Raw genomic sequence first — 25,708 nt, 5'->3', positions numbered from 1 at the left:
TCTTATCTGATTCCACTTATAAAATAGTCAATTGCATAATAAGTGAAAGTAGAATAGTGGTTTGGGGGGCTTTAGGAGCAATGAAGAGTGAGGATTCTGTAATTGATACAGAGTTTACTTTGGGATGGTGAGAACTTCTGAATATGGATGGTGGTGTTGGTTACCACTAAATTTAATGCCACTTAACCATACATTTAAAATGGTTAACACAGTAAATTTTATATTACATAAAATTCACCACAGACCAAAAAGGTGGATAGAGAATTGCAGCATCTGTAGTCCATTTGGGAGCCGTTATAGTTTGAATGTGAAAAATTCTCCCCATGGGCTCATGTGTGGGGCTATTTGGGGAGTTGGCAGAAAATTTGGCAGGTTGGACCTGGTTGGAGGAAGCAGATCACTGGAGGGTGTGCCTTTGAAGGTTATCTTGACTTTGGCCTCTTTCTGTCTCACCTTCTGCTTCCTGACCCCAATGAGATGTGCAACTTTGCTCCACCACACCCCTCTGCCATGATATTTTACCTTACCACTTCCCAGAAAAAGTGGAACCTACCAACCATGGACTAAAACCAAGAGCAGGAATAAATCTTTCTTCCTTTAAACTGTTTCTCTCAAGTATATGTCACAGTAACAAAACAGGTAACCAACATGGGATCTCAGGGTTACTAAAGAACATGGTAAAATCCAACTTAAAAGTGATATGAAAAAAGAGTGGACTAAGTAAGGTCAACATTGATTAGCATTAAAATACCTGTTACCTAAAAATTCAATCATTTTAATGAGTCATTTTTTCCAAATAGCTGCAAATAAAAATTTTACCACATTTAGGAAATGTTCAGCCAGGCACCAGTGGCTCAGACCTAAAATCCTATCTACTTAGGAGATGGAGATCAGGAGGATTACTGTTCAAAGCCAGTCCCAGGGGAATAGCTCATGAGATCCTATCTTGAAAATATCTAACACAAAAAAAGGGCTGGCAGAGTGACTCCAGTGGGAACAGTACCTGCCTAGTAAGTGTGGGCCCCTGAGTTCAAACCCCAGTGCTGCCAAAGAAAAAAAAAAGGAATGCTCAAATTCTGTAATGTGCTCTATAGGTTTGCTTATTGAAACTGAACTGATTAATAATGGTTTTATTCCTTATAAGAATATTTCTATGAGTAGTCAAGTGAGAAAATAAAGTTAGCACATTAGGTTGAATTATTTGCTAAGATTTCTAATAATACAGAAGACAATTTCTATGTATATAGCTTATTTTTATTTTACAGATTAAAAAGTAACAATTACCTACTTAAAAATTATGCAAACACATGCTGAGACGCCCCTGGCAGTGCTGCACTGTATGTGAGTGAATATACTATATGAATTTAGTAAGCTTAAAGATATAATTTTTTTGTTATAGCAAGTATTAAAATTTAAAAACAAGGTAGGCAAGAGCTAGTACAATTTTTAAATCTCTTAACATTTCCTTAAATAAGACTATAGCAATATAATATTATTCTTTCCCACCATATGCTAAAAGAATTAACATTTATTAAAGTACATATAAATACTATATATAGTCATAAATATATAAATGTGAATAGAATATAAATGTAAATGTAATATATTATACAAGTATATAATATAAATATAAGCTGGATATTTCACAACTTACATACCTTCTGCCTTATGATAATTTAATTCCTTCAGATTTGTTTATAAATCTCATTAATCCCAAAATTTCACATGGTTTTAAAAGGTGCAGAGGTGACAAAAATTTGATCTTCTGTAAAAGCAATTAGCAAAAGTTATTAGGATCACCTTTGCAGAATTCTGGAAATCAACCAAAGGCTCACAGCAGCCCAGAAAATGTTTCTTCAAAAAATAAATTGTTGAACCTTCACAAGCACAAAAAGCTTTGTGGTATTTCATCATGCCCCAGTCTTATTCCCTGCTCTCAAGCTCAGTGATAGCTGTCAAAAATAACAGTTTGCATTCCTGCTACAGCTTGGCAGCCTCTGGAGTTAGCAAACAGAGCTGGAGATCTTTCAAAAACTTATTCTTAAAAGATCTGTCCTTATCTGACCTGCTTGAAGGAACCCAGGAAGACCAAATTATATGGCTAACTTCTAGTGCTACCAGTATTGAAACCATCTTCTTTTCCATGGATGAGATAGGAGATGTGGGAGCATTTGTCAAAAACAATTGCAGGCCAGTTTTGAACCTTTGTGGCTGCCTGGAGGGAGAGATTAACTATTGAGGCAAGTAACAGACTACCAAAAAGCTTAAAAGGAAAACTTGAAAATGAGATGTCTATGTGGGCTTTGAAAACTTCCAACATATTCCTGAGAATATAGAAGTCCATATGTGTAAATAGAGCTTTAAATAGACCTTACAAGGGCATAAAGCCTCACTCTGGCTGACCATAGTGTCATGAACAAGCAAGAAGTTAAGGCTTAAGGCAGAGTTGTGAAATGCCAGGCTGAGAATGGAAGGAACACTCCAACATGTGTACAAAGTCCCTTGGTAAAGACTAAGATCTTTTAAAATTCAATCATTTACAGAAATTTCTACCCACTAATTAGCTGACCACTAAGCTAACCATTACAGTTTTACAAGGTCACCCATGACAAAAAAAACTACAAACTTTTGGAATTAATCCAGAAGAGTCACTGGATAAACAACAACAGTTATAACAAGCAGCAGAAACAATAAACACTTAAGAAGGAGATAATCTGATTTATAGAGTTGTGACATTATATTATTTTAAGATGTCTCTTTTACAACAAAAAGTTATGAAGCATTCAAAGAAATAAGAAAAATTTGATCCATGCTCAGAGAAGAAAATAAATCAATAAAAATTGTTTCAAGGAAGCTCAGATGTCAGTTTTAAGAAACAACAAAAACAGAAACATCTGGAGCTGAAAATTCCAATAATGGAAATGAGAAATTCACTAGAGAGGTTCAACAGCATGTTAGAAAGAATCTTCAAACTTTAAGATAGTCAATTTGGATGATCCTGTCTGAGAAAGAAAAAGAAAAACAGATTGAAAAAAATGAATAGATGTCAGAGAAATGTGGGCAACACCTAGTATAGTAAGGTGCACATACAAGATATATTCAATGAAGAATATATGAATATATATGAATGAAGTCTAACAGATCTATACCTTGACATAACAAAACTAAACTGTTGAAAAGCAGAGTATCTTGAAAGATGCTAATGATTATTAAGTACTAAGGGTTATCAACAAGATTAACAATTGATTTCTCATCTGAAAATATGGGAACAGAAGGTAGTGAAATATGCAAAGTGCTAGGAAAGAAAAGAATAAAAGCTTCTTAAATAAGAATTCTATGTCAGGTAAACTGTCATTCAAAAATGAGGGAGAAGGTATGACATTCCCAGATAAACTAAGCTTCACTGTTAGAAGACCTGATTTAAAAGAAAAACTTAAGGGAATTCTTCAGGATGAAATGAAAAAGATTACAGGACAGAAATGCTAATACACACAAATAAAAGATGAACATGAGTAAAGGAAATACATAAAGAAATATAAAAAAGAGTAGAAGTATACCTTTTGTTCATTAATTTTCTCCTATCTGATTTAAAAGAAAACTGTATACCACAATATTTATTAATAAATATTTATAAATATACAATATATAAACACAATTTATAACAAAAGGAGCATGGGGTAACAACTTCATAGTGGCAAAATTTTTGTATAACATGGAAATTAATTTGGTATTAATTCATATTAGACCATTACAAACTAAGATATTAATTTCCTAGGACAATCACTAGGAAAACAATTTTAAATATTAAGCAGAAGAAATAGTGACTCAAATGGTAGAGCATCAGCCTAACAAACATAAAGCCCTGAGTTTAAACTCCAGTATCACCAAAAAAGAAAGACATTTTCAATAGAAGAAATAGCAAAGAATTAAAATGACACTCCAAAAATATACTTACTATACACAAAATAAGTTAGGGATACAAGAACAAAACAAAATATAGAATACAGACAAATTTCAGATTTAAGTCCCACCTTATCACTGATTACATTAAATATAAATGGATTAAATTCTCCAATTAAAAGGGAGAAATTGGCAGGGTGGATTTTTTGAAGGCTCATCTGAATGCTGGCAATAGATTTAGATTCAACTACAGATATAAATTGAAAGTTAAAGAATGGAAAAGAATAAACTCTCCAAACGGTAACCAAAAGAACTGGAGAGGCTATACCAATACCCGACAATGAATGACTTTAAAACAAAAATTGTTCCCAAACATAAAAGGGCATCTATAATGATAAAAGAATCAATCTTTTGATTATTGCCAGAAGATGTAACAATTATAAAATATATGTACCTAACAACAAAGCACAATACATAGGAAGAAAAAAAAGACAAAATATAATTGGATAATAGTAGTTGGAGATTTCAATATCCACCTTCAACAGTAGATAGGACAAGTAGACAGAATATCAAATATGATGTAGGAGTCTTACACAGAACTCTAAGTCATCTAGAAAAATCAGACCACTCTGGAATACTGCATATTTGCAAATCAACAATTGCAGAAAAATAGCAAAACATATTTTTCTCAAGTGTATACTAAGAATTCTCCAGGATCAAACATTATATTAAGCAATAAAAAATCTCAACAAATGTAAATTAACTGATCTCATATACAAAATATGTCCTTTGGGAATGATGAACTGAAGCTAGAAAACAACAAAAGAAAAGAAATTTAGTGAATTCACTAACATGTGGAAATTAAACTATACATTACTAACTAATGGATCAAAGAAGTAATCACAAGAGAAAATGAAAACACAATATATCAAAATTTGTGAGATGCAATGAAAATCAAACCCAGATGGAAAATTAGAGCTATAAAAGTCCACACTAAAAATGACCTAAAAACCAAAGGCCACAGCAAGAAACTAGGAAAACATTAATCTAACCTAAAGGAATCAAACAATAAACATTGTAGTGGAAATGAATAAAAAATTGAGAAAATTAAAAAATCAGAAGTTAGGTTTTTGAATGACCAATAAAAGCTGACAACTCTTTCCCTAAGTTTCCCAAAATAAAAGGAATGCCAAAGTTATTAATATCAGGAATGAAAAAGTGGGCATTGTTATAACCTCATAGAAACAAAAATTCTTCCAAGTGAATATTGTGAAAAATTTATGGTAACAAGCTAGATACAAAACACACAAATTTCTAGAAAGAGACAAAAACACCAAACAGACTCAAAAAGTCAAAAGAAAATTGTAATATATTGATAAAAAGTAGAAACAATGAATTAATAAAAAGAAAGTTTCCACAAAGAAAAAAACCCATATTCAGATGATTTCTCTTGTGAATTCTACCAAAAGATAATGCACAAATTAACATCAATTCATCAAATTCTTCCAAAATATACCAGAGTCAAATAATTCCCAACTTATTCTACAGGGCCTGTATTACTATACTAATAAAACATCTCAGGAAAAGAAAAATACTAATTAATATTTTTTATGGTTATAGATGCAAAAATCTCCCAAGATCTACCAAAAAATTAAATTTAATAATTTGCACAAAGGATTATATTCCATGACTACACCGAATCCATTTCATGCATGCAAAGTTGATTCAGCATAGCAGAATCAATCAAAGTGATATTCCATACCAATAGAATAATGGTAGTAAGTGCACAATCTTAAAAGTAGATGCAGAAAAAGCATTGACAAAATCCAATACCAATTCATGATAAAAATACTGAATAAACTCAAAATGTCTCAGGGAAAACTCTACAGCTAGTACTATGCTTAATGGTGAAAGAAATAAAACTTGGCCTTTCAGATCAAGAACAAGGGTGTTCCTCTCCTTGCATCTATTCAACATTGTGCTGAGATTCTAAGGTAACTAGACAGCTCAATAAAACAAAAGGTATCTTTATTAGAAATGATGATTTGCAGATAACATGATCTTATATATAAAAACCCTTAAGAATTATTACATCTATTTAAAAATCATTAGAGTTAACAAATGAGTTCAGCAAGGTAATGTAATGTAAGACCAATAATTTAAGACCAATAATTTAAAAATTAGCTGCTTTGGGCTCAATGTCTTCTCTCATCCCCATATGATGAAGATCTAACATATATTGAAAGACCCAGTACCCAGAATTTGACTGTATTTGGACATAAGGCCTTAAGGAGGTAAAAACTTTAAAACCACTGTAGTATAGAGTGGTCTGTAATCCAATCTGACTGATATCCTCGTAAGAACAGAAAATTGGGACAAAAACAAAAAGAAGATATTATGCATGCCTGTGTGCAGAGGAAAGAACACAAGAAGTTCCAGTGAACTGTCAAGAAGCAAGGCCTCAGAAGAAATCCAACTTGCAAATACCTAGAAGTTAGACTCAGCCTCCAGAACTGTGAGGAAATAACTATCTTGTTTAACTCACCTAGTCTGTGGTATGTTCTTGTGGCAGCTAGTGGATTAGCAAACTAATCCACTAGTCATTAACAATCCAGAAATGAAATCCAGAAAATTTCATTTTATTAGCATCAGAAAGAATAAAATACTTATGAATGAACACTACAAAAGAAATATAAGGTTACTACATTAAAACTAAAAATATTAAAGTGATTGGACTTGGGTCACATGAAAAGGTGAGAGCACACACAGGACATATGGGGATAGGTAAGAAACCCAAAAAACATGATAGTATTTGAGGTCCTCACTGCAGAGGAGCTAATACAGAAACTTTAAAGTGACAGAGGTCAATATGAGAAGGGGATCAGGAACTAAAGAAAAGGTCAGTTGGAGATGAATCAACTATTACATAGAAGCAATGCTAGGAATATCCCTGTATAGCTAGCATTATCTCAACTAGCAAAAATGCTTTGTCTTTCTTATTATTGTTTATACTCTCTCTTTAACAAAATTAGAGATAGGGGCAGAAGAGATTCTGCCTGAATGTAAGGGGGGGTCAGGGGGAGAAAAGGAGGGGCTGGGGATGGGGGAAGAAATGGCCCAAACAATGTATGCACATATGAATAAATGAGAAAAAAAAACCTAGAAAACAATGTTGAAAGAAATTCAAGATCTAAATGTGTGGAAAGACATCCCACATTCATGGATTGGAAGACTTAATATTGTCAAGATGGCGATGGTCTCCCAATTGATCTATAGTTTCAAAGCAATTCCAAAAAAAAAAAAATTCCAACTGCCTCTTTTTCTTTTCGCAAAAACACAAGTTAATTCTAAAATTCATATAAAAATGGAAGGGATTCAGAATAGCCAAGGCAATCTCGAAAAACCAGAAAAAAATGGAGGACTCAGGCTTCTTTATTTTTATACTTATGAGAAGCAACAGTAACCAAAACAGTGTAAAATAGACAGTATATCATTAAGATAGAATTCAGAGTCCAGGAATGAATCTATTTGTCTATGGTCAAATGATTTTCAACAATGATGTCAAGATGGGAATGCAGTAATTATTTTCGACAAATAGCTGACACAACTTGATATCCACATGAAAAAGAATCATCTTGGCTACCTCCCTCATATCCTTTGCAAAAATTTTGCTTAGAATTTACCTGAATGTAAAAACTGAATTATAAAAACATAGTTGTGACTTTGGATTAAGCATGGATTTCTTATGCCTGATATGTAAAGCAGAAGCAACCAAAGAAATATACATGTATATGATATATAATTATATATTAAATATTATATATATTTATAGTGTATAATGTAGATTTCATATAAAATATATAATATAATATATAAATATATATATCAGGCTCATCAAAAAAATTGTGCATCAAAGAACACTACCAAAAGCATTAAAAGACAACTTAAAGAATGGCAGGAAACAATTGCAAATGTTTGCAATTGATATATATAATAAGGGTTTAGCAACTAAAAAAAAAAACAAAAACCTTTACAACTCAACAATGAGAAGACAATCTAGTTAAAGAGAAGGACTTGGATCTCCAAAGATATAGAAATGACCAATAGACATACCATTTCACATAAAGTAGAATGTCTTTCATTTAAGAAAAGAAAAACAATAAGTGCAGACAAGGACAAGGGGAAATTGGAACCCACATAAACTGTTGAGAATATAAAAAGTTGTAACCACTATATGCAACAGTTTTCATTTCCTCACCAAGTTAAATGAGGAGCAGTTATATCACCCATCATCCACAAAAACTGCACAAATAGTACGTGGGTTTTCATAACACTGTTGTTTATAATAGCTTCCTAATGAGAACAACCTAAACATTCAACAAGTGATGCACATATTTTTATCTATAATTTCATGTAGTCTGTTCATTCAATGAAATATTATTGGAAATAAAAAAGAATCACTGATATGCCACACCATGGCTGAATTCTGAGAATGTTATAGTATGTAGAAGAAATCATACACAAAGGGTGTATTGTATGATTTAATTCACATGAAATGTTCAGAATAGGTAAATACATAGAGACAAAAAGTACCTGGTGTTTGCTAAGGACTGGGGGAAAAGAGAATGGGGAATGGGTATTTTTGTTTCTTTTGGGGATGATGAAAATGCTCTGGAATTAGATGATTGCTTTAGTTTTACTACCTTGTGAGTATTTAAAAACTCACTCAATCCTATTTTTTCAAAGGATGAACCTTAAGCCATTTGAATTTTATTTCATAGAGATATAATAAAAAGTTCATAGAAATGAACATCAAAAAGATAGGAAATTTAGGACAAAGTAAAAGAACATATATGCAAGATGAGAAAGTAAATACAGCACAAGCCATAGGGATTTATCCAGCAGCAGTTGTGCCTATGTGACTCAGACCACAGCAGTACTCAATGAAAAAATTCTGGGATTGGTGTCTAGAGTAACTATTTCAACTTGAGGTTGGGCAAATGCATAATTTCTCTTGGGACTGACACTTAAGAAATATATTTCTTGTGGTTCAAATATTTTTATCTGTTCAGAAAAATCTGGATAGCTATCAACAATGAGCCTTTCAGCCCTTTTCCATCCATTATGTATGTATGTATGTGTGTGTGTGTGTGTGTGTGTGTGTGTGTGTGTGTGTTACTGGAGTTTAAACTCAGGGCCTTGTGCTTGCTAGGCAAGCTCTTGGCCTCTTGAGCCACACTCCTGGCCTTTTTTGCTTTAGACTATTTCTTTAAATAGGGACTTGGTTTTTTGCCCAGACTGGCCTTCAACTGCAATTCTCACCTCTGCCTTCTGTGTAACTGGGATTACAGGTGTAAGCCACCATGTCTAGACATCATTTTTTCCCCATTCACTCCATTGTTATGTTCCATTGCTATGCATTGTGCAGCACATCCTTTAAGACATTTATTTCATTTTTTCGTTCACTAAGTTTTTGCTGAGAGCTTGCCCATTTTCCTTTGTTTTCAGAATGCAAGAATTAACTTGTCTTTGAATCCAATAATTTCAAAATAAACTTTGTATTTCTACTACACATTGTTGCTATTTAAAAAGTTATATAAGATATTCCATCATTTCAAAAAATGCACTGTTACATTTCATTAATTTCTTTTCTACTACCTTGAGTTGTTCATTTTATACATTGCTATTTACCGTTCAAAAAGCCCTTTGGCTTATTAAGATTGAGAAAGACAACTACAATGTATGCCATTTTAACATAGTATATTATTTCATTATAAATGTACCAAATTTAATTATGTTGTTAATTTCATCTAAATAGTAAATAATAACATTGATTTGAAGCTAAAAGCCAATAAGTATTTTTGCATCTAAAATGTTCTTGTAATAATGTGTGATATTAGCTAGCAGGTGAATTTTTTTAATGCTTATTTGATTCAAAGTGCCCTATTCATAAGATTTTTCTACTCAAAACTATAAAGAACAAAAAGCTTAAATATCTGTCAACAGTACAATAAAATCCCATTGATTCTGAGAGCAGGTCAGCCAAGATGAACAAATGAGTAATTGCATAGCTGAGGTCAAAAAATTAGCCCTATCAAGTGAGGGGGAAAGGAAATGCTGAAGACCTGGAGGTCATAATATTACAATTGAATAAAACTAATCACTAACAGTAATTTCCTTTCATTTGATGGCAATTGTAGAAAGATTCAACCAAGTCTGTTAAAATGGACAAAGACTATTTCCTGAAATAATCGTAAAATAAGCACAGAATATTATACATCCTATACTATACCTTGGTGGTTTTTGTTTATTTATTTTGTTGTTTTCACCCAAGTGATCCTGCTGTTTTCTTAAGCATCCTGGTAGTCACCTTTCATTTTAGGACAGCTCCTAGGAAACACAACAGTGACAGAGTAGGAGGTAGGCTGAGATGGCTCATTACAAGTGCCTTTATAAGATACAAGTGCACTGCATGTATACAAATCTTTCTGAAGGATGGTAGAGATAAGGGATTGTGAAAAGACTTGAAATTTGTAGCGATTACAGTTCAAAATTCTGTGTTGTTGCCAGGTGCCAGTGGCTTATGCTTGTAATCCTAACTACTCAGGAGGCAGCGATCAGGAGGATTGTGGTTTGAAGCCAGCCCAGTCAAATAGCTCCAGAGACCCTATCTTGGAAATACTAACATAAAAAGTACTGGTGGAGTAGCTCAAAGTGTAGGCCCTGAGTTTAAGCCCGGTACCACACACACACACACAAAAGGTCTGTGTTGTTGAGAATGATTCTGATGTATGATCTTAAAGGAGAGAGAGTGTCCTGTGACTCCCTGATCTTTGCCAGGGACATAGAACAAGTACTACTCACTTGCAATTCCCAACTCATTTGTTCCTTGGAAAATTAGCTCAAATTTAGCTGGTAAGTAAACGAACCAGCTATCATTTCCTGTCTTTATAGTAAGCAGCAACAAACTGCTCTCATTTCAACACCTCTGTCGATGATGAAACTTTTTCCACAAAGACTTCTTAATTTGTCAGTATGAAAGTGAAACAGACACTTGTACTATGCTGAAATACATACAGATGACCCAACAGTTTAGGCAACAAAGTATATTGCTTTCAATTAGCCAGAATTATATGAGTAATCAACTCTTTCTCTTTAACTCAGAATATATTGTCCTACATATATTTTCTTTACTTGTTTGCTGCAATGTAAAGCCTAAATACATTTTTGTAAATACTTGTTGATTGGTATTTAAGGCAAAGCATAGCAACTCCTAACTGAGTCAAGCATGATTGCTTTGTTCTTATTTGTATCTTCACCCATAAATGAGTGTTTTCTGTGTGCAACATTTCATAATGAGATAAAGACAGGACTAAAACATTGCCAAGTCTGTCCAGACTATGTCTCAATTACCATTTGGTTCTACTTCAACTTTTGGAAACAAATTTCCACTTACAAATTTCACCCTCAATCAAGAGGGTAAAGCAGAGCTGAAGACACAATAAGAGAAATAAACACTGCTAATTTGCATATATGAAGGGGGAAAGAAAGAAAATGGTAGAAGATGAAGTGGGAATTTGGTTTTTCTTAAAGAGGAACTGCCTTTTTTTTCCTATCCCATGTCAAGAAAAGTAGTACTGCCCTGAGAGGGTTATTGCTAGGTTTCCCATAATTTTGTACATCATGGGAACTGGAGTTGGACAAAAGATTTAGGAAGCTTTCCACATGGATTCCTGAAGTAGGGATGTCACTGAGGGAATTCAGAGAAAAAAATATCAAAACCAAACTCCAACCAAGTTTTGATTAGAAAACTCATTTTCTAAACAATGATAAACAGATAAATATTCTAGGTATTCAGGTTTGGATATAACATTACATAGACGTCACATACTCCTGGTTGAGCAGAAATAAAAGAACCAAGGTTCCTAAGTGTGGTGGTGAGGAGAAAATCAAATCACCCAGTTAGAAGAAAGCTCGGGAGAGCACAAGGGTCTTGATGTGACAGATTTGAGTGATTAAAAGTTTTTATTGCTCTGAAATAAAGCGTAGATTGAATATCATACTAAGGAAAACATATTTTAGTTTCCTATGAGAGACATATTTTGAGTACCACAGGAACAAAGCAGACCGATACCTGGACTTACTTTCAGTGGGTTTTGTGACAAGTTGAGCTACCTATTGATAGCATCCATGAAATTCAGAGCATGGAATAGTGTGTACAAGAATAGGTGAAACACATGTTTTGAACCTAGAACGTCAGCAATATAGATTCAGTTTTCCCCTTCTCTTCAAGAAACACAAATCCATATACTTCGTACTAGAAAGCATTTAACCATACAATATCAACCCATCTAATCCATTGCTATAACTTTATAAGAGCGTTAGTATAAAATTCTCCCTGGACTCATGGAGAACTGAGTTTTTAGGGTAAATTGCTCATTGTCGGAAAACTGAAATTCCAGCTCAGGCTGTCTGGCTCCAGAACACATACTTTTAACCAATAATGCATTACTTCTTTTCTTTCAAATGAGGTAACTGTATGCAAAATAAGACATAAACTAATGAGAGGGACAGAATGGGTTAACACCGAAGCAGATCCGCGAGCTGAAAAAAACAAAAGCAAAAACAAACTAGTGAAAGGCTTTTCAAGCCCCCTTAGGAAATTCAATGGGCCTCCTGTTCCTTTAAACTCTCGCTTTCGCTCGGGCTGACACTTTACAAAGCCGCGGTGGTGACAGTGGCAGGACTATGCTGCAGCCTGCTACCTCCCGCTACCCTCGGCACGGGTCTGGGGTCTGACCGGGTTTCGCAGGGTCAGAAACCTAACCGGCTCTGGCTGGCTTTCTTCGCATCCCAATCACCGCCAGACAAACCCTCCCGGAAGGGCGAACTGTAATTAACCCTCTAGAGCCCGGGAAGACCCCGCTGGGGCCCAGGTTTCCCCCGCAGTCGGGCACCGAGGGAGGCTCGGGAGCAGGCACCACTGGCCGGGCTGCAGAGGGCGCGATCGGGGCGCGAGGATGGCGCCCCAGCTGCACGGAGGTGGCGCCCCGCGCTCTCCGCCGTGCGCTCCCGGCAGCCAGAGGCCAGGGGCGCGCAGGGCCCGAGTTGCCCTCTCACTCCCCCTGGTTTTGCTTCTCTGGCTTAATGGTTCGGAGACTTCTCTGCCAGCCCCGAGGAAAGTGCAGCCATTGGACAGGTCGGTGCTGGCTGTTGGTTTCGGAGAGGAAGGTGGGAGAAGCCTGGAGGAGCGAGCGAGGGGGAGGGCAGAGGGAGGAGGGAGGAGTGTGCAGCGGCAGCACTGGCAAATTGCGATCTGCTTTCCCTCCCCAAAGTGTAGAGCAGGAGCGCGGGGGAGCGCGGCGGCGGCGGTGCCTCCTCCGCCACCAAAGTCCCGAGGTTCTGCGGGGGCTTGGAGCTACCTCCTCCTTATCCAGGAGGAGCCCTCTCCCGAGGTTTCTGCCTGACTCCTCCATTGTCTTTCTTCTTCCTCCTCTTTCTTTCTCTTCTTTTTTTTTTTTTTTTTTTTTTCCCTAGCTTTGGACCTCAGGCTGCCGCAGCCCGATCCTTCCAAGGGCTCGGCTCTTTGGGGTTGCCCATCCCTCCCGCTGACAGAAAGGACGCGCTCCCAGCGTCGGGCGAAGCAAAGAAGAAAAACTTGTCCGAGGGGTTTCGCCAGCTTGCCGTAACCCCCTTTCACAAACCCCAGTCTCCCGCCGAGGCCATCCCAAGGCTGGAAAGTTCCCTCAGCAGACAGCCCTCTTCGCTTTGAACAAGGCGCCAGCGCTGACTGTGGAATTAGATCTGTTTTGAACCCAGTGGAGCGCATCGCGGGGGGCTCGAAAGCCACCCTCTGAGGGGATCGGGGTGGCGCTGCCCGTGTGGAACCGAGAGTTTGCGATCTCTGGCTGCAAGTGGCTTTTTCTCCCCCTGCTTGTGTCGGGTTGAGAGCTGGAGTGTGGCAAGTTGCGAAGAGCGAGCCGGGGGTCCGAAGAGGGCTGCGCTCTGCCTTTTGCTGTTCTCGGTTCCCGTGTGTGAAGTCCCAGCGAAATTTACAAAGGCCTCCAGATCCCAGCGCCACAGACTTAGCGTTTAGCCGCGTAGCCCCCACCTTCACCAGGAGCCCGGGAGCTCAGGGCGCCGCGAAAGGACTGGCAGTACCGGGGAGGGAGGTCGCGGCAGCGGCATGGCGAGGATCCTGAGGGCCGACCTGGCTGCTGCGGGAGTTGTGTTACTTTGCCACTTTTTATCGGATCGGTTCCAGTTCGCTGAAGGGGAGCCTAGAAACCGAATCGATGGTAAGAAAGATGTACTTTTGCTTGTTGATTTTGTGCGCAGTTGAAGATCGCCCTGGCAAACCCCCCCATTCTTAACTCCCCCCCTCCCCCACCCTTCTGTCCTTGGGAAAGTTATTGCAGTTGTTCTTCGGGTAAACTTGAGCTTCCCAAATGGAGAAAAGAGGGTTGACAGGAGAAAGATGTTGGAGACTGGGAGCTTTCCGTGAGGTTTTCGGGCTTACTTCACCTGGGCGCCAGGGGGTAGTACTGTCGCCCCAAGTAACCCAGAGAGGACTCTGGTGTAAGAATCAGGGAGCGTTTCTGCTCTGGGTTCTATTTCCTGATGGTTCTGATAAACTAAGCCGTTGTGCTGAAGGGGTGTGTGGGAGATGTGGAGGCACCCTGGGATTGCAGGTCTCCCCTTAGCGGGAGGACATTCCTTGTAATCGCGCATCCCTTTCCTAGGCGATCTCCAATAGCTTCCTTTTACGCTTTGGGGCTGCGCGGGCCCTGGAAGTGGGGCACCAAAGGCGAGGCGGGGCTCGGAGGTGGGGAGAAGGTGGGAAAGATGGGGGCGGGAGCGCCTCTGGTCACCAGTCTCTGGTCACATTGGCGTCCACCTGTCGACTTTGCAGACAGGCCTGAACGTGCCAGGTTCCTCTTGTGTCCTGACATTATCCCCGCGAGGAGCCTGGGTCTCTGTGTGGCAACGCCTCCTGCCCTGGCGGCCGTTCCAGCCAGTTGTGCGGCCGGGAGCTGGGTCTCCGGGGCGAGGTGGTAGTGGCGCTGCCTGGTGCCTCCCTGGACTCTGCCCACTGATGAACCCGCAGCCTGCTCCTGATTCCTGCTTTTCAGTGAGGAAAATGAAGAGTCAGGCAAAGACAGACCTTGGCAGAAATTTGTAAACTCCTGTAGGCTTCCAGAGCTAAAAACACTTGAAGGGAAAAAGAAAACTTCCTGGTTGGAATAATCAATTTTGTGTTGTTTTGCTTTTCTATGTGTGTATGTGTGAAGTGTGTGTGTGGGAGAGGAGAGGCTATGGTAAATGATTCCTTAGAAAGTGTGCATGAACCCCCAATAGTCAAACCCCCATGAGTCACAGGTGCAAGACAGGGAAGCTACCCGGGGATTCCAGGTAAGGGTGTCTTAAAGGAAATCCTTGAATGAAATTTATTGAGTTGAGACCTCCAAAGAGAATCCAAACACTGTGGTAAATTTTTTATAGAGAGAACACGATACTTTCTTAGTGTTCTATGTATGACTGGAGAGGTGTGTGTGTGTGTGTGTGTGTGTGTGTGTGTGTGTTGGGGGACCAGAGGAGCATTGTGACAACACGTATGAAACGCAGACTTCCTGGATGTTGGTTTTCTGTCACCTATAATTGTTTTGTATTAATGGGCATAGGTTGTTCTTGACTACATATGGTTTATATCAGTAAATATATTTCTCTGGTGCATCTTACTGGTTGAAAAAAATGCTTTTACCCCTTTAGGAGACAACACATTTACTAAAAGGTTTAATAGCAATTTTGATAGGCATGTTCACTGGATAAATAAGTACTTAAAAGCAATTTCACAAAAGAGGTTAGGATGTGTGTGTGTGTGTGTGCCAAAATGTATCCCAAGTAGTTTATTTAAAAACTTTTTTGGCACTGGGCATAAATAATGCATTTACAGTACAAAAAAAATAGAAGAAAGGTCAGCAAATCTTCATTTTTTTTCCTGAACATTTTTCATTAATGTTATTTAGACTGTAATCTACGAACACACACTAAATTTGATAGTTCAAGTTTTCAAATTGAGGATGACGTTCATTCTACTCTAAGAGTGGCCAGTTTTAATATAAAACTTTTGTTTTGGGGAATATTAAATACCTACAGTGTCAACATAAATGTACCAGTATTTTAAACTAATTCAATATTTCTGGTGGAAATCTCTTAGAAACCTTTTATATTTATAGAATTGTGTAGAAAGGAGTAGTTTTAAGTTTCTTGGCAATATTTTCTAATTGAAGCAGCTTCTTTGCTGGACATCTGACTTCGTGAAGTTTAGGAAGTAATCTTGGAATTAAATAGACTACTGAATATATAAAATCTAGCAAGGTGAAATAAGAAAGGAAATATAATTTACATTATAAAATAGCTTATCTAAAAGTTCAATACTAGGGGGGAAAGTCAACAATCTTCAAATTTGCCGTGTAGCAGTCAGGGGGTTTGTTACAGACGTTTTGGCACAGAGAAACCTCTAATTTCATAACAAGAACATTTTATTATGCATTGCTTTAGTAAATGTTGTAGTTGATTTTATGGCCACCAGAGGGCAGAGGAGCTAATTTCTTCTATTCCTCTTTCTAATATTATTGTGTTAGAGGCATATCGTTTATGTTTAGCATATCATTATGTTTATTTTAGCTGTTCTTCCTCTGGCTGGATATTTTTTGATATTTTCTGCTTTCACTGGAGTTAGACAATTTAGTTTGAAATGTTACTAATTTTTTATGAATAGAATTTTTTTATGAAAGTGTCTTGTTGAGACATTCTCAACTAGGGTAAAATTTCTGTTTGCATATATATATAGAGAAAAATACTATAGCAGAGGTTTAATTCAAGTGAATGTTTCTTGTAGGATGAACATGGATCAAGTTATAGGACAAAGCACTTCTGACTGCATACAAAGAATTTTAAATATGAAATGAATCTTTTTTCTTTAGAGAATGATACAGGTTGTGAACTGAGTTTGGATAAGTTTGAACTGAAACATAAATGTAGTTAGAATATTTCTATGAAAGTGAATGTTTTTCACTCATGGAGGTTTGGAGTGTTCACAGTAGGGATGATTTGCCTGCTTTGTAAGTTTGATCTTTAAAACTAGATGTTATCAGGGTCTAGTTCTCATCATGGGCAGTGTGCTTGAAAAAACTTGGTAGTGGAAGATATTGATGTGCTCCACACTGACTTCTTCTCTGCATGTGTCAAATATACCCAAACAGAGGCATAGAAAATACGTATTCAAAAATTAGTTTTGTTTCAGTGTTTTTTTCTTTCTAAAAATACTTTCTATTGCAGAAATAGTGTGGTTTTTTTGTGGGGGGGGGAGAGGTGGTATTGGGGATTGAACTCCGGGCTTCATGCTTGCTAGGCTTTCTAGGCAAGAGCCCTACCACTTGAGCTGCTCCACCAGCCCTAACAGTGTGTTTTTGAATTGATTATCATCTGTCGATATAAAGTCTTCAGCTGTTTCCCTGCTACTTGAAACAGTCTCTTTTCCCTCATGAGTTCAAGACTATGAACACATGGGCTTTATCACTTCTCACCCTTCCCGCTATGTGTTCTTTAATAATCTCACCACATGTTCCCTGAATGTGAACCAAATGTTCCTACTTTCATGCCAGTCCCTCCTGCTCTTCCTTCTCTAATTCCATCTCCATCCATCCATCTTCAACTTTTTCTTACAGGTTTATTTCAAGTGACAGCTCTCCAGAAATGGTCCTGCTATCATACAGCCCCATTAAAGTGCCCCCTTAAAGGCACTTTAGGGAATTTGCCCAGCTGTTTGCTATGGTTGACTTTTCTTTCCATTTATGCATCTCTCTCATATGTTCTATTAGAACAAATCTTGTATTATTGAGGTCAGGGTCTACCATCGTTCATTTCTGAATCCGTGGCACATGCACTATGTAGGCATGCAATAAGTAGTTGTCAAGCTGAACAGAACTATAGTTCAAACTAGATTATTGGCTCAAATACCACCTTGGGAGACTTTTTAAATGATTCCTACCCCATAACTTTTTCTATCAGTAAGATGGAAATGAATATAGAAATTAGTTTCCTGGAATAATGATTTCAAAGCAGAGCATAAGATCTAGAGATCTACCAAATTGTCCCGATCTTTGGGCATATGATTACTTACCTTAAATCTTACATTAATAGGCAGAACTTTCAAAAAATTTTATTCCCTCATTCTCTTATGCTGCTGGTTTCTTACTTCATGTTCATTTATATTCCCAATTTAATATCTTAACATACATTATAGATGTAGATATAGATGTGCATTTACATGTATATATATATATATATACTGGTGCTTTTCTACTTTCAGTGGAGATAAAGCCTATTAAATGATTTTGTTCTTTGGGAAATTGCTTTTGATCTAACCATGCTGAGGCCTCATGCCATTGACTGAACACTGAGGGAAACTGTACAAACTGATCTCATAAAACTTGTTTGGGTAGGTGTTGTGGGGAGGTAGATAAGGTTGCTGCTCTGAGTAGCCATAAAATATAATAGATTTTGAGTTTCAATAATACTTAATATTCCTTCTTTTGAATTGATTTGATTTGTTTGTATCTTTTACACATAGAACTCTTTTTCTTCTTCCTTTTTGGTGTGGTGGAGAGGATCAAAAACAAGTCTTTACATATGCTAGGCAAGTGCTCTTCCACTGAGTTGGTCTTCCCCATTCATCTTGTTGCCTTTAAATTTTGGGTTGTTGGAAACTCAGAGCACAGCTTGTGGTCCACCTCCTACAAGTATCTATTAACCTCTGGCCTTCATTTTTGCATAATAGATAACCGGTGTCTTTACCTTATTTTTCCAATCTGCTGTGGGTTGTCTCCCCCAAAAACTCATGTTGAAATATGGTCCTAAATTTAACAATGTTGAGAAATGGTGGAGCCTTTAAGAGTGGTTAGGTCATTAAACTCTCTCTACAGGATTGAATATGGAATTTTTAAACCAGTTGAAACCACCGTAAGAAAGGTACTAAAGTAGAATGAAGAAAAATAGAAGACATAAACCAATTGGCATTATAATATATAAATATATGGAAATGTCACAAGAAAACTCCGTGTGTAGCTATCTTTATCTTAAACTAGCCAAAATGTCACTATTTCTTTCTTTTTTCTTCTACAAATATTGAGAACAGGTGGGCAAAACTGGTCCTGCAGGGGGTAAGAAAGGAGTAGGAGGTGAATATGGTACAAATACTGTGTACACTTGTATGTAAATGCAAAAATGATACCTGTTGAAACTATTTTAAGAATGGGGAAGTAGGAGATAAAGGAGTAGTGGAGGGGGTGAATTCAACTATGATATAGTTGATACATTGTAAGAACCTTTGCAAATGTCACAATGTACCCCAGCTTGCACAACAATTTAAAAATAAAAAAAAAGAGTGGTTAGGTCATTAAGAGGACGGATGCATTCTCCTAGGATTGGAATAGTTACTTCAAGAGCAGGACATTATAAAGTAAGGCCTCCCCTAGTGTCCTCTCTTTTTCCTCTGTGTTCCAGCATGGCACGAGGAAGCCAGGAGGATGTCAGCATCATGCTCTGACACTTTCGTTCTCCAGACCATGAGATAAATGAAATTCCTTCCTGTGTAAGTTAGCCAGTGTTTGGTATTGTTACAGTGACACAGAATGTACACTAACTCTTCTCACTTAAGATCTTACCTTTTATGTTTTTTGACATGGAAAAAGGTAAAATAAAATCTAATTATAATACATAGAGTTACATATTAGTAATTGCTTTTCAGTTTTCCCTTAACCTATGAATTCCAGTCCTTTGCCTTCATTCTGAAGCTTTAATTATTTGTAGAGTACTCTGTTATGAGATCTTTTTTTACTGAAGTTCACGCAGATGCCTTCTTTCACTGTCCCCCATACAATGATTCTGTCCAACTGAGGAAGTTACTACAGAATGGCAGTATAGGTAAGGATGCGTTTATTAAGGCAGTTCTCCCACTACTTATTGTGTTAGACATTGCCTGGCCAAATTAACAGAAATTAACAACTGAGAAAAGATAAAAACATAAAATACTTCACTTTGTGTTTATAGCCAGTGAACTCATTTCATGGTAGTTTTTTGGCTTATTTTTATTTCTCCTCCTTAATTAAAAAGTGGTAAGATATGGAATGATGATACATAGCTGTACATGTAAACAGAATTACAGGTCTTGTTTGAAATTAGCATAACCTGTTAAAGACTGCAGAGCTGAACATGGGGTCAGACACTGGGTGATGATGATCTTACTTGAAATCCAGATTTTAATCAGTTCCTCCAGTGGTGATTGAAGTAGATCTAAGTAATAGTAGTTCTCCTTTAAAATTAAAATAGGTGGTCCTTACTGTGTCTGCTCTGTTTTTTTAATTAAGAGAGGACCACAAAGACAAAGATGTATACTTCATATTTTTCTGGATTCTTATTAGTTAATTCCTCCATATCTATTATTTTTCTATCATTGATTGAAAAATTTCCTTAGAATCTATATTGCTTAAAGTTTCATCTCACAGATCAATGTGTAGTTCACTGAGAATCTGAACATATACAAAGAATATTAGAATTTGTGATTGAGCACTGTGACTCAAAGCTATAATCCCAACTACTTAGGAGGTAGAGCTCAGAAGGATCACAGCTGTGGGATAGAAAGAGGGTGAATATGGTGGATGTATTTTGTGTTCATGTGTGAAAATAGACACTACACACTACAATGAATCGTGCCATAGAGAGAGCTACTAGTACTTACTTAGATCTACTTATTGAAATTGTTCTAAGAAGTGAGAAGGGAGGGAGAAGGATAGAGAGGGTGAATCTAAGATATGTTGTAAACAATATATGTAAATATGTAAATGTCACAATTTAGCCTCCTTGTATGACTATTCTATGCTAATAAATAAAAAAGGAAAAATTAAAAAAGAAGGATCACAGTTCCAAAACAGACCAGGCAAAAGTTAGTGAGACCCCCATCTCAACAAATAACTGGAGACAGTGGTACGCACATGTCATCTCAGCTACACAGGAACCATAAATAGGAGGATCATATTTCAGGACATTTTTCTCACAGCAAAAATGTGAGACCCTATCCAAAAAATAACTAAAGCAAAAAGAGCTGGGGTTGTGGCTCAAGTAGTAGAGCAATTGCCTAACAAGTTTAAGGTCCTGAGTTCAATCATCACTACCAATAAATAAATAAATAAATACAGTTAGCTCTGTGGATAAACTGCATAAGAATCTGCATATGTAAAAGTTAATTTTCTATGTGTTCCTTGGAGTGTTAAGTGATAGTAAAAATCTAAACAAATCTGATATATCCTTTGTAAACATGATGCTTGGTTTACTCAGAATGAGACAATGCATACTCTGCTTCAGCTGGAATAAGCTTTTACCAGGCAATGATGTTTTATAGGTGGGAATGATGGTTTCTGAGTGCATATGTATCTATTTGTAGTATTGGCTCCCAACTTTTTCAGTCTGAAACCATAATGTGAACATCCAACAAAGTATTTATTTTACTAAAATGAAAGTAAGGTAAGTAGAATTTATCATTTTAGACTATGCAATTTCCCAAATAATAATGATTTTTAGTACTTGACATAGCCTTTAGGCACATTGTGGGCATGGTTCATGCTGAGTCTGTCTACATATTAGCTTAATTCTCTCTATGATTGAAGCTACCACCAGCCCAGTGAGCCTAGTATGTGTATTTATTTGGTCTGTTTTTGCTCATTTCTTTGGCAAAAGAAATGTGCCCAGCTGTGCCTTCTTGCAGGCATAGCTAAGCACAAACCCAGTATTTCATCTGACTTCCTTTGAATGTCCTTGCTCCTTCTCCTTTGGTATCTCTCTTTGTCAATCCCTCAAAAACGCTCTATACATAAAATACATAAAATACATTGATGTAATCTGCATTGCAAAATTTATGAGAAAATGTATGTGAAATGGTTTTTAGTATAACAAATTATGTTCTCAGTGCCTATACAGCCCTGCTGTATAAAGAATCTTATTCTAAATTTTCATTTTAAAAAATCAATCTGAAATTATTTAGCAATGTCAGAAAACACAAATGGGAACATACAAGTTTGAATATTTTTTGTAATTTAACCACTTACTTTGCCAATTCCAAAAATTAAAAGTTGACCTAGGAGACTTTACATTTTTTTCTTTTGCTCTTGTTTGGAATAGAAGCAGGATTTCAGGATTTTTGTCATACATAAAAGTTTAAAGAATATTTTAACACCATACTGAAAACTGTATAACCTGTAAAAATAAGGTTGACTTACAAAAATTTATTTCACATTTTAGTTTCAAAGTATTCTTATTGTATTATAAAGGTATTGCTCAATTTTTAAATTTTCATATGCCAGATCATAAGATATTATATGTCTTGCATAATATATATTTGTACCTGTTTTGATGCATAACTTTATCTTAAATTTTTATAGCTTTCTCATTTATTTCTTTATTCAAATAAAATAAATTATATGAAAGCTTTTAGTTTCATAGGATGTATGAGTAAACACATTTCTTGCATCAGAATATTATAGTCACATTTCTTGATGTGGCAAGATTTAACAGATACATTGTGAAACAATTTTGGTTGAGCCTGAGTTGGGCAATAATTCACACCACTTTCTGTTTTGATTTTGGCAATTGCCTTAGCTTTTGTTGATACAGATTCTCCCACAATTGATTTAGGCGATCTCCTGTGGATGGATAATTAGTGTTGTTGTGAACAGGGTGGTCTATGTTTGCATATATCTCTCCATCTTCACATATAGCACTCACTCATCTTGCATTTAGAACTAGCATTCATGGGTCCATTTGGGCTTGTGAATGTGCTACTGTAAAAGATAATTCCTGTGGTAAGCCCTGCTAAAATAATACACATCAAAGTTAAAAGGGGGAGACCCATAATTGCCCCTGCCCTGATATCACCTGGTCTTAGTTACTATAGCGTTACAAAAAAGTCTTTGTGTCTCTGTCTCATGGGACAAATCCGTCCTCCTTGCTCTTCACCTTCAGAAGTTTCTCATAGGTTCTTTGCTTTTTCATACCTTTTTTTAGAATAAATATTTCACATTTTGTGAAAACTTTTTTTGGGCTTTTGGCTGAAATCATTTTAAATGATTGGGTCATTTGTTAGAAATTCAATTTTTGAATACCTGGGAAATGATGTAATGTCTTTCCTACAACATCTAATAGCAGAACAAGTGACCACAGCTCTTCATAAGAAATTGTTAGTAGTGAGTGTTTAGTGTGACCTTTTTCTGTTGAAACATCTCTAGGCTGAGGGCTAGTGTTGTTTCCTGACCACATTATCACACTCATCACACATCCTAATTGGTTCTTAGGAATTGCAGGGAGAAATTATAGGATAATTAAAACCAACAGCTCAAGTAAAGGAAGGATTGTCCATTTCTATCTTCTCAGGAACTACTGCAAAGAAGGGGTGAGCCTGGAAAATAACACATGGAAATGATGACATTTTTACAATGTTCCTTGAAGCAACCTGTCTCTGTAGTCCAAAATTCCAACCAATAATTTGCTGCATTGTAAGAAATAGCTCTGGTGAAAATAGTAAAATCTCTTGGATTTAGGGTTTTCCTTCATGCTTGCTCATTAGCAAATTACTTTCAATCTGTGGGGGATTTACATTATAAAAGAGTGAACTTGACAAATTGCTACCCTTGTAAAGATAATAAAATTCATGATTTTATTTAGATGACAGGCATTTACAATGAGAGGTTTGAACTTCACCTTCATAGCACAGATTATGACTGGCTATTGCTCTAAATTCATACCTAGTGATCTGAGTACTTTTTAATCAGGAGTAAATGGACAAGCCAGGCAGCCTTTTTTATTTCTTTGTTGTTTAGCCTTCATTATCTCTTTAACATCTGTTGCTCATTTCAGATATTTTTAAAAACAAGCATGATTCAAAGTCATTTTCCAGATGATAGTCTCAATTGTCTGGACATTGCAAAACAACTCTATGCAGGAAGCCAGATTTGTGCAACCTCAATTTTGTCAAGCTGGTTTTAGAAGACACATTTGTCGAATAGGTACTGTCAATAATAAACTGATTTTTTTTTTTTTTAAATCAAGCACTGTTATTTGACTTCTGACAGCTTTTCTCCATCCTTACTTCCATTATACTGGGTACAGTCAGCCTCTGTTCTTTCTTCCTTGATTTGCTTCAACAGCTTCCTGCCTTCACTCCAAAATTGTCCTTTTGGAATCCAATCTTCATTCCAAAGCTCAAAAGATCTTCCTAAGTTCACATCTGGCTTGTTCACTCTGCTCCTGAAAACACTTTCATGTGTCTTTGCTGCCTTCAAAATCAAGGTGAAGACCTTTGATACTCTTATCCTGGTTTACCTCCTCAAGTTCAAATTCATCCCTTCCTCCTCCTCCCTAGGTTTCTCACACAATCTCCCTTCTGAAATTCACATTATGCTACCTTCTCTTGGAGTATCCTTTTAGCCTCTTTTCAGCTGTTTGTCCTTTAGTTATCAGGTTAGATTTGATCTTTGGTATAGTGAAACTTCTTTCAAAGTATTTCTTCCCCAGCACCAAAACACACCCTATCAAATCACTGATCATCAGTAGTGTAACTGCCTCTGTCTGCGCTTGACTGTAAGTTGCTAGAGGTTAGAGACTATCTGGGTCTGGCTCTTATTGTGTCATTCCTCTAGGTATAGAAAGCCATCTTTAAAAATTTGTTGAATGATAGAATCTGGTGAGTGATGTTTTTTACCATCTGTACTAGTATGATGGTACTATATTTGTTTGGGTGTCTCAGAATTTTCTTATTATTAATTTAAACTGTAGGTTTAGACAAATCATTTTTTCCACAGGTTTATAATTATAAAGAGACTGGCCAGCTAGAATTTATTTTAGGGCCATTAAGATAGAGTTAGCACTTTTTAACTTTATATAAATCATACCAGATCTCATTAAGCCTCCTGGTTTCTCTGCGTCCTATATTTCTTTCCTTTTAATTGCAACACAGATCCAAATTTCCCTATAAGACAAAAGGTAAAAGTTCAAGTTGGTTTAAATGAACTTAAATGACTTTGGCAAAAAGCAGATTATGTAGGCCTGAGAGAGAAAGGAGGGGTTGCAAAATAAAAGTGATTTTGACAGCTGCACAGCACCCTTCTTTTCTGTCCCTCTTGTCCAGAATCAGCCTGCTGTGAGTGACTTATGCCTACAGGGCTTATTTAATTTATTCATTACTTCTTGGTTTACATTATGATAACATGAGATTCACTTTTTTCCTTGATCCCTCTTCCTTAAAAATCCCAATTCTTCATTCTTGTCAGGAATATTAACCATATGTTCCATCTCGTTTGGTCTCACCTTATGTCAGTCAAAATTCTTTTATACCCCCTTTCTATATATTTCCTTTGGTAAATATTCTAAACCATAATTTCTGTAACATGATACCCAGGATTTAGATATCAGTTACAAAAATGTATAGATAAGCCAAAAATGGAGTGACTACAAAGGAGTCAGGACTTGAGAATCTGTTTATGAAGGATGGATGAGAAGAACCCAGTCATAGAAAAAGCCAGGAATATCAGAGAAAAGGATATTTTAACTGGTTTTATAAATTTTCTTAAATTTCTGAGGTTTATCAATTTGAATAACATTTTAAAAGCTTGTAAATGACAAGATTTTAATCTCTTATGATTGAATTGTCAGATAAGACAGTAAAATCAGTAAACTTTCTTCTGTGCAGAGAACTTCA

The 25,708-nt window shown here is 36.6% G+C and overlaps 1 protein-coding gene across 1 annotated transcript in view; it reads left to right on the top strand.

Annotated features, from left to right (window-relative positions):
• Positions 1-14,014: 14,014 nt before the first annotated feature.
• Positions 14,015-25,708, top strand: part of Plxdc2 (plexin domain containing 2) — a 407,828-nt gene continuing 396,134 nt past the window's right edge. Inside the window, exon 1 of the mRNA XM_020169269.2 lies at positions 14,015-14,198. Coding sequence (XP_020024858.2) covers positions 14,087-14,198 — 112 coding nt within the window. The 5' untranslated portion in view covers positions 14,015-14,086. The remainder of the gene's footprint in view (positions 14,199-25,708) is intronic.

The sequence above is a fragment of the Castor canadensis genome, chromosome 15 (assembly GCF_047511655.1).
Source record: "Castor canadensis chromosome 15, mCasCan1.hap1v2, whole genome shotgun sequence".
Lineage (NCBI taxonomy): Eukaryota > Metazoa > Chordata > Mammalia > Rodentia > Castoridae > Castor > Castor canadensis.
The sequence above is the reverse complement of the archived record's forward strand: the minus strand, read 5'-3'. Positions and strand labels throughout refer to the sequence as shown.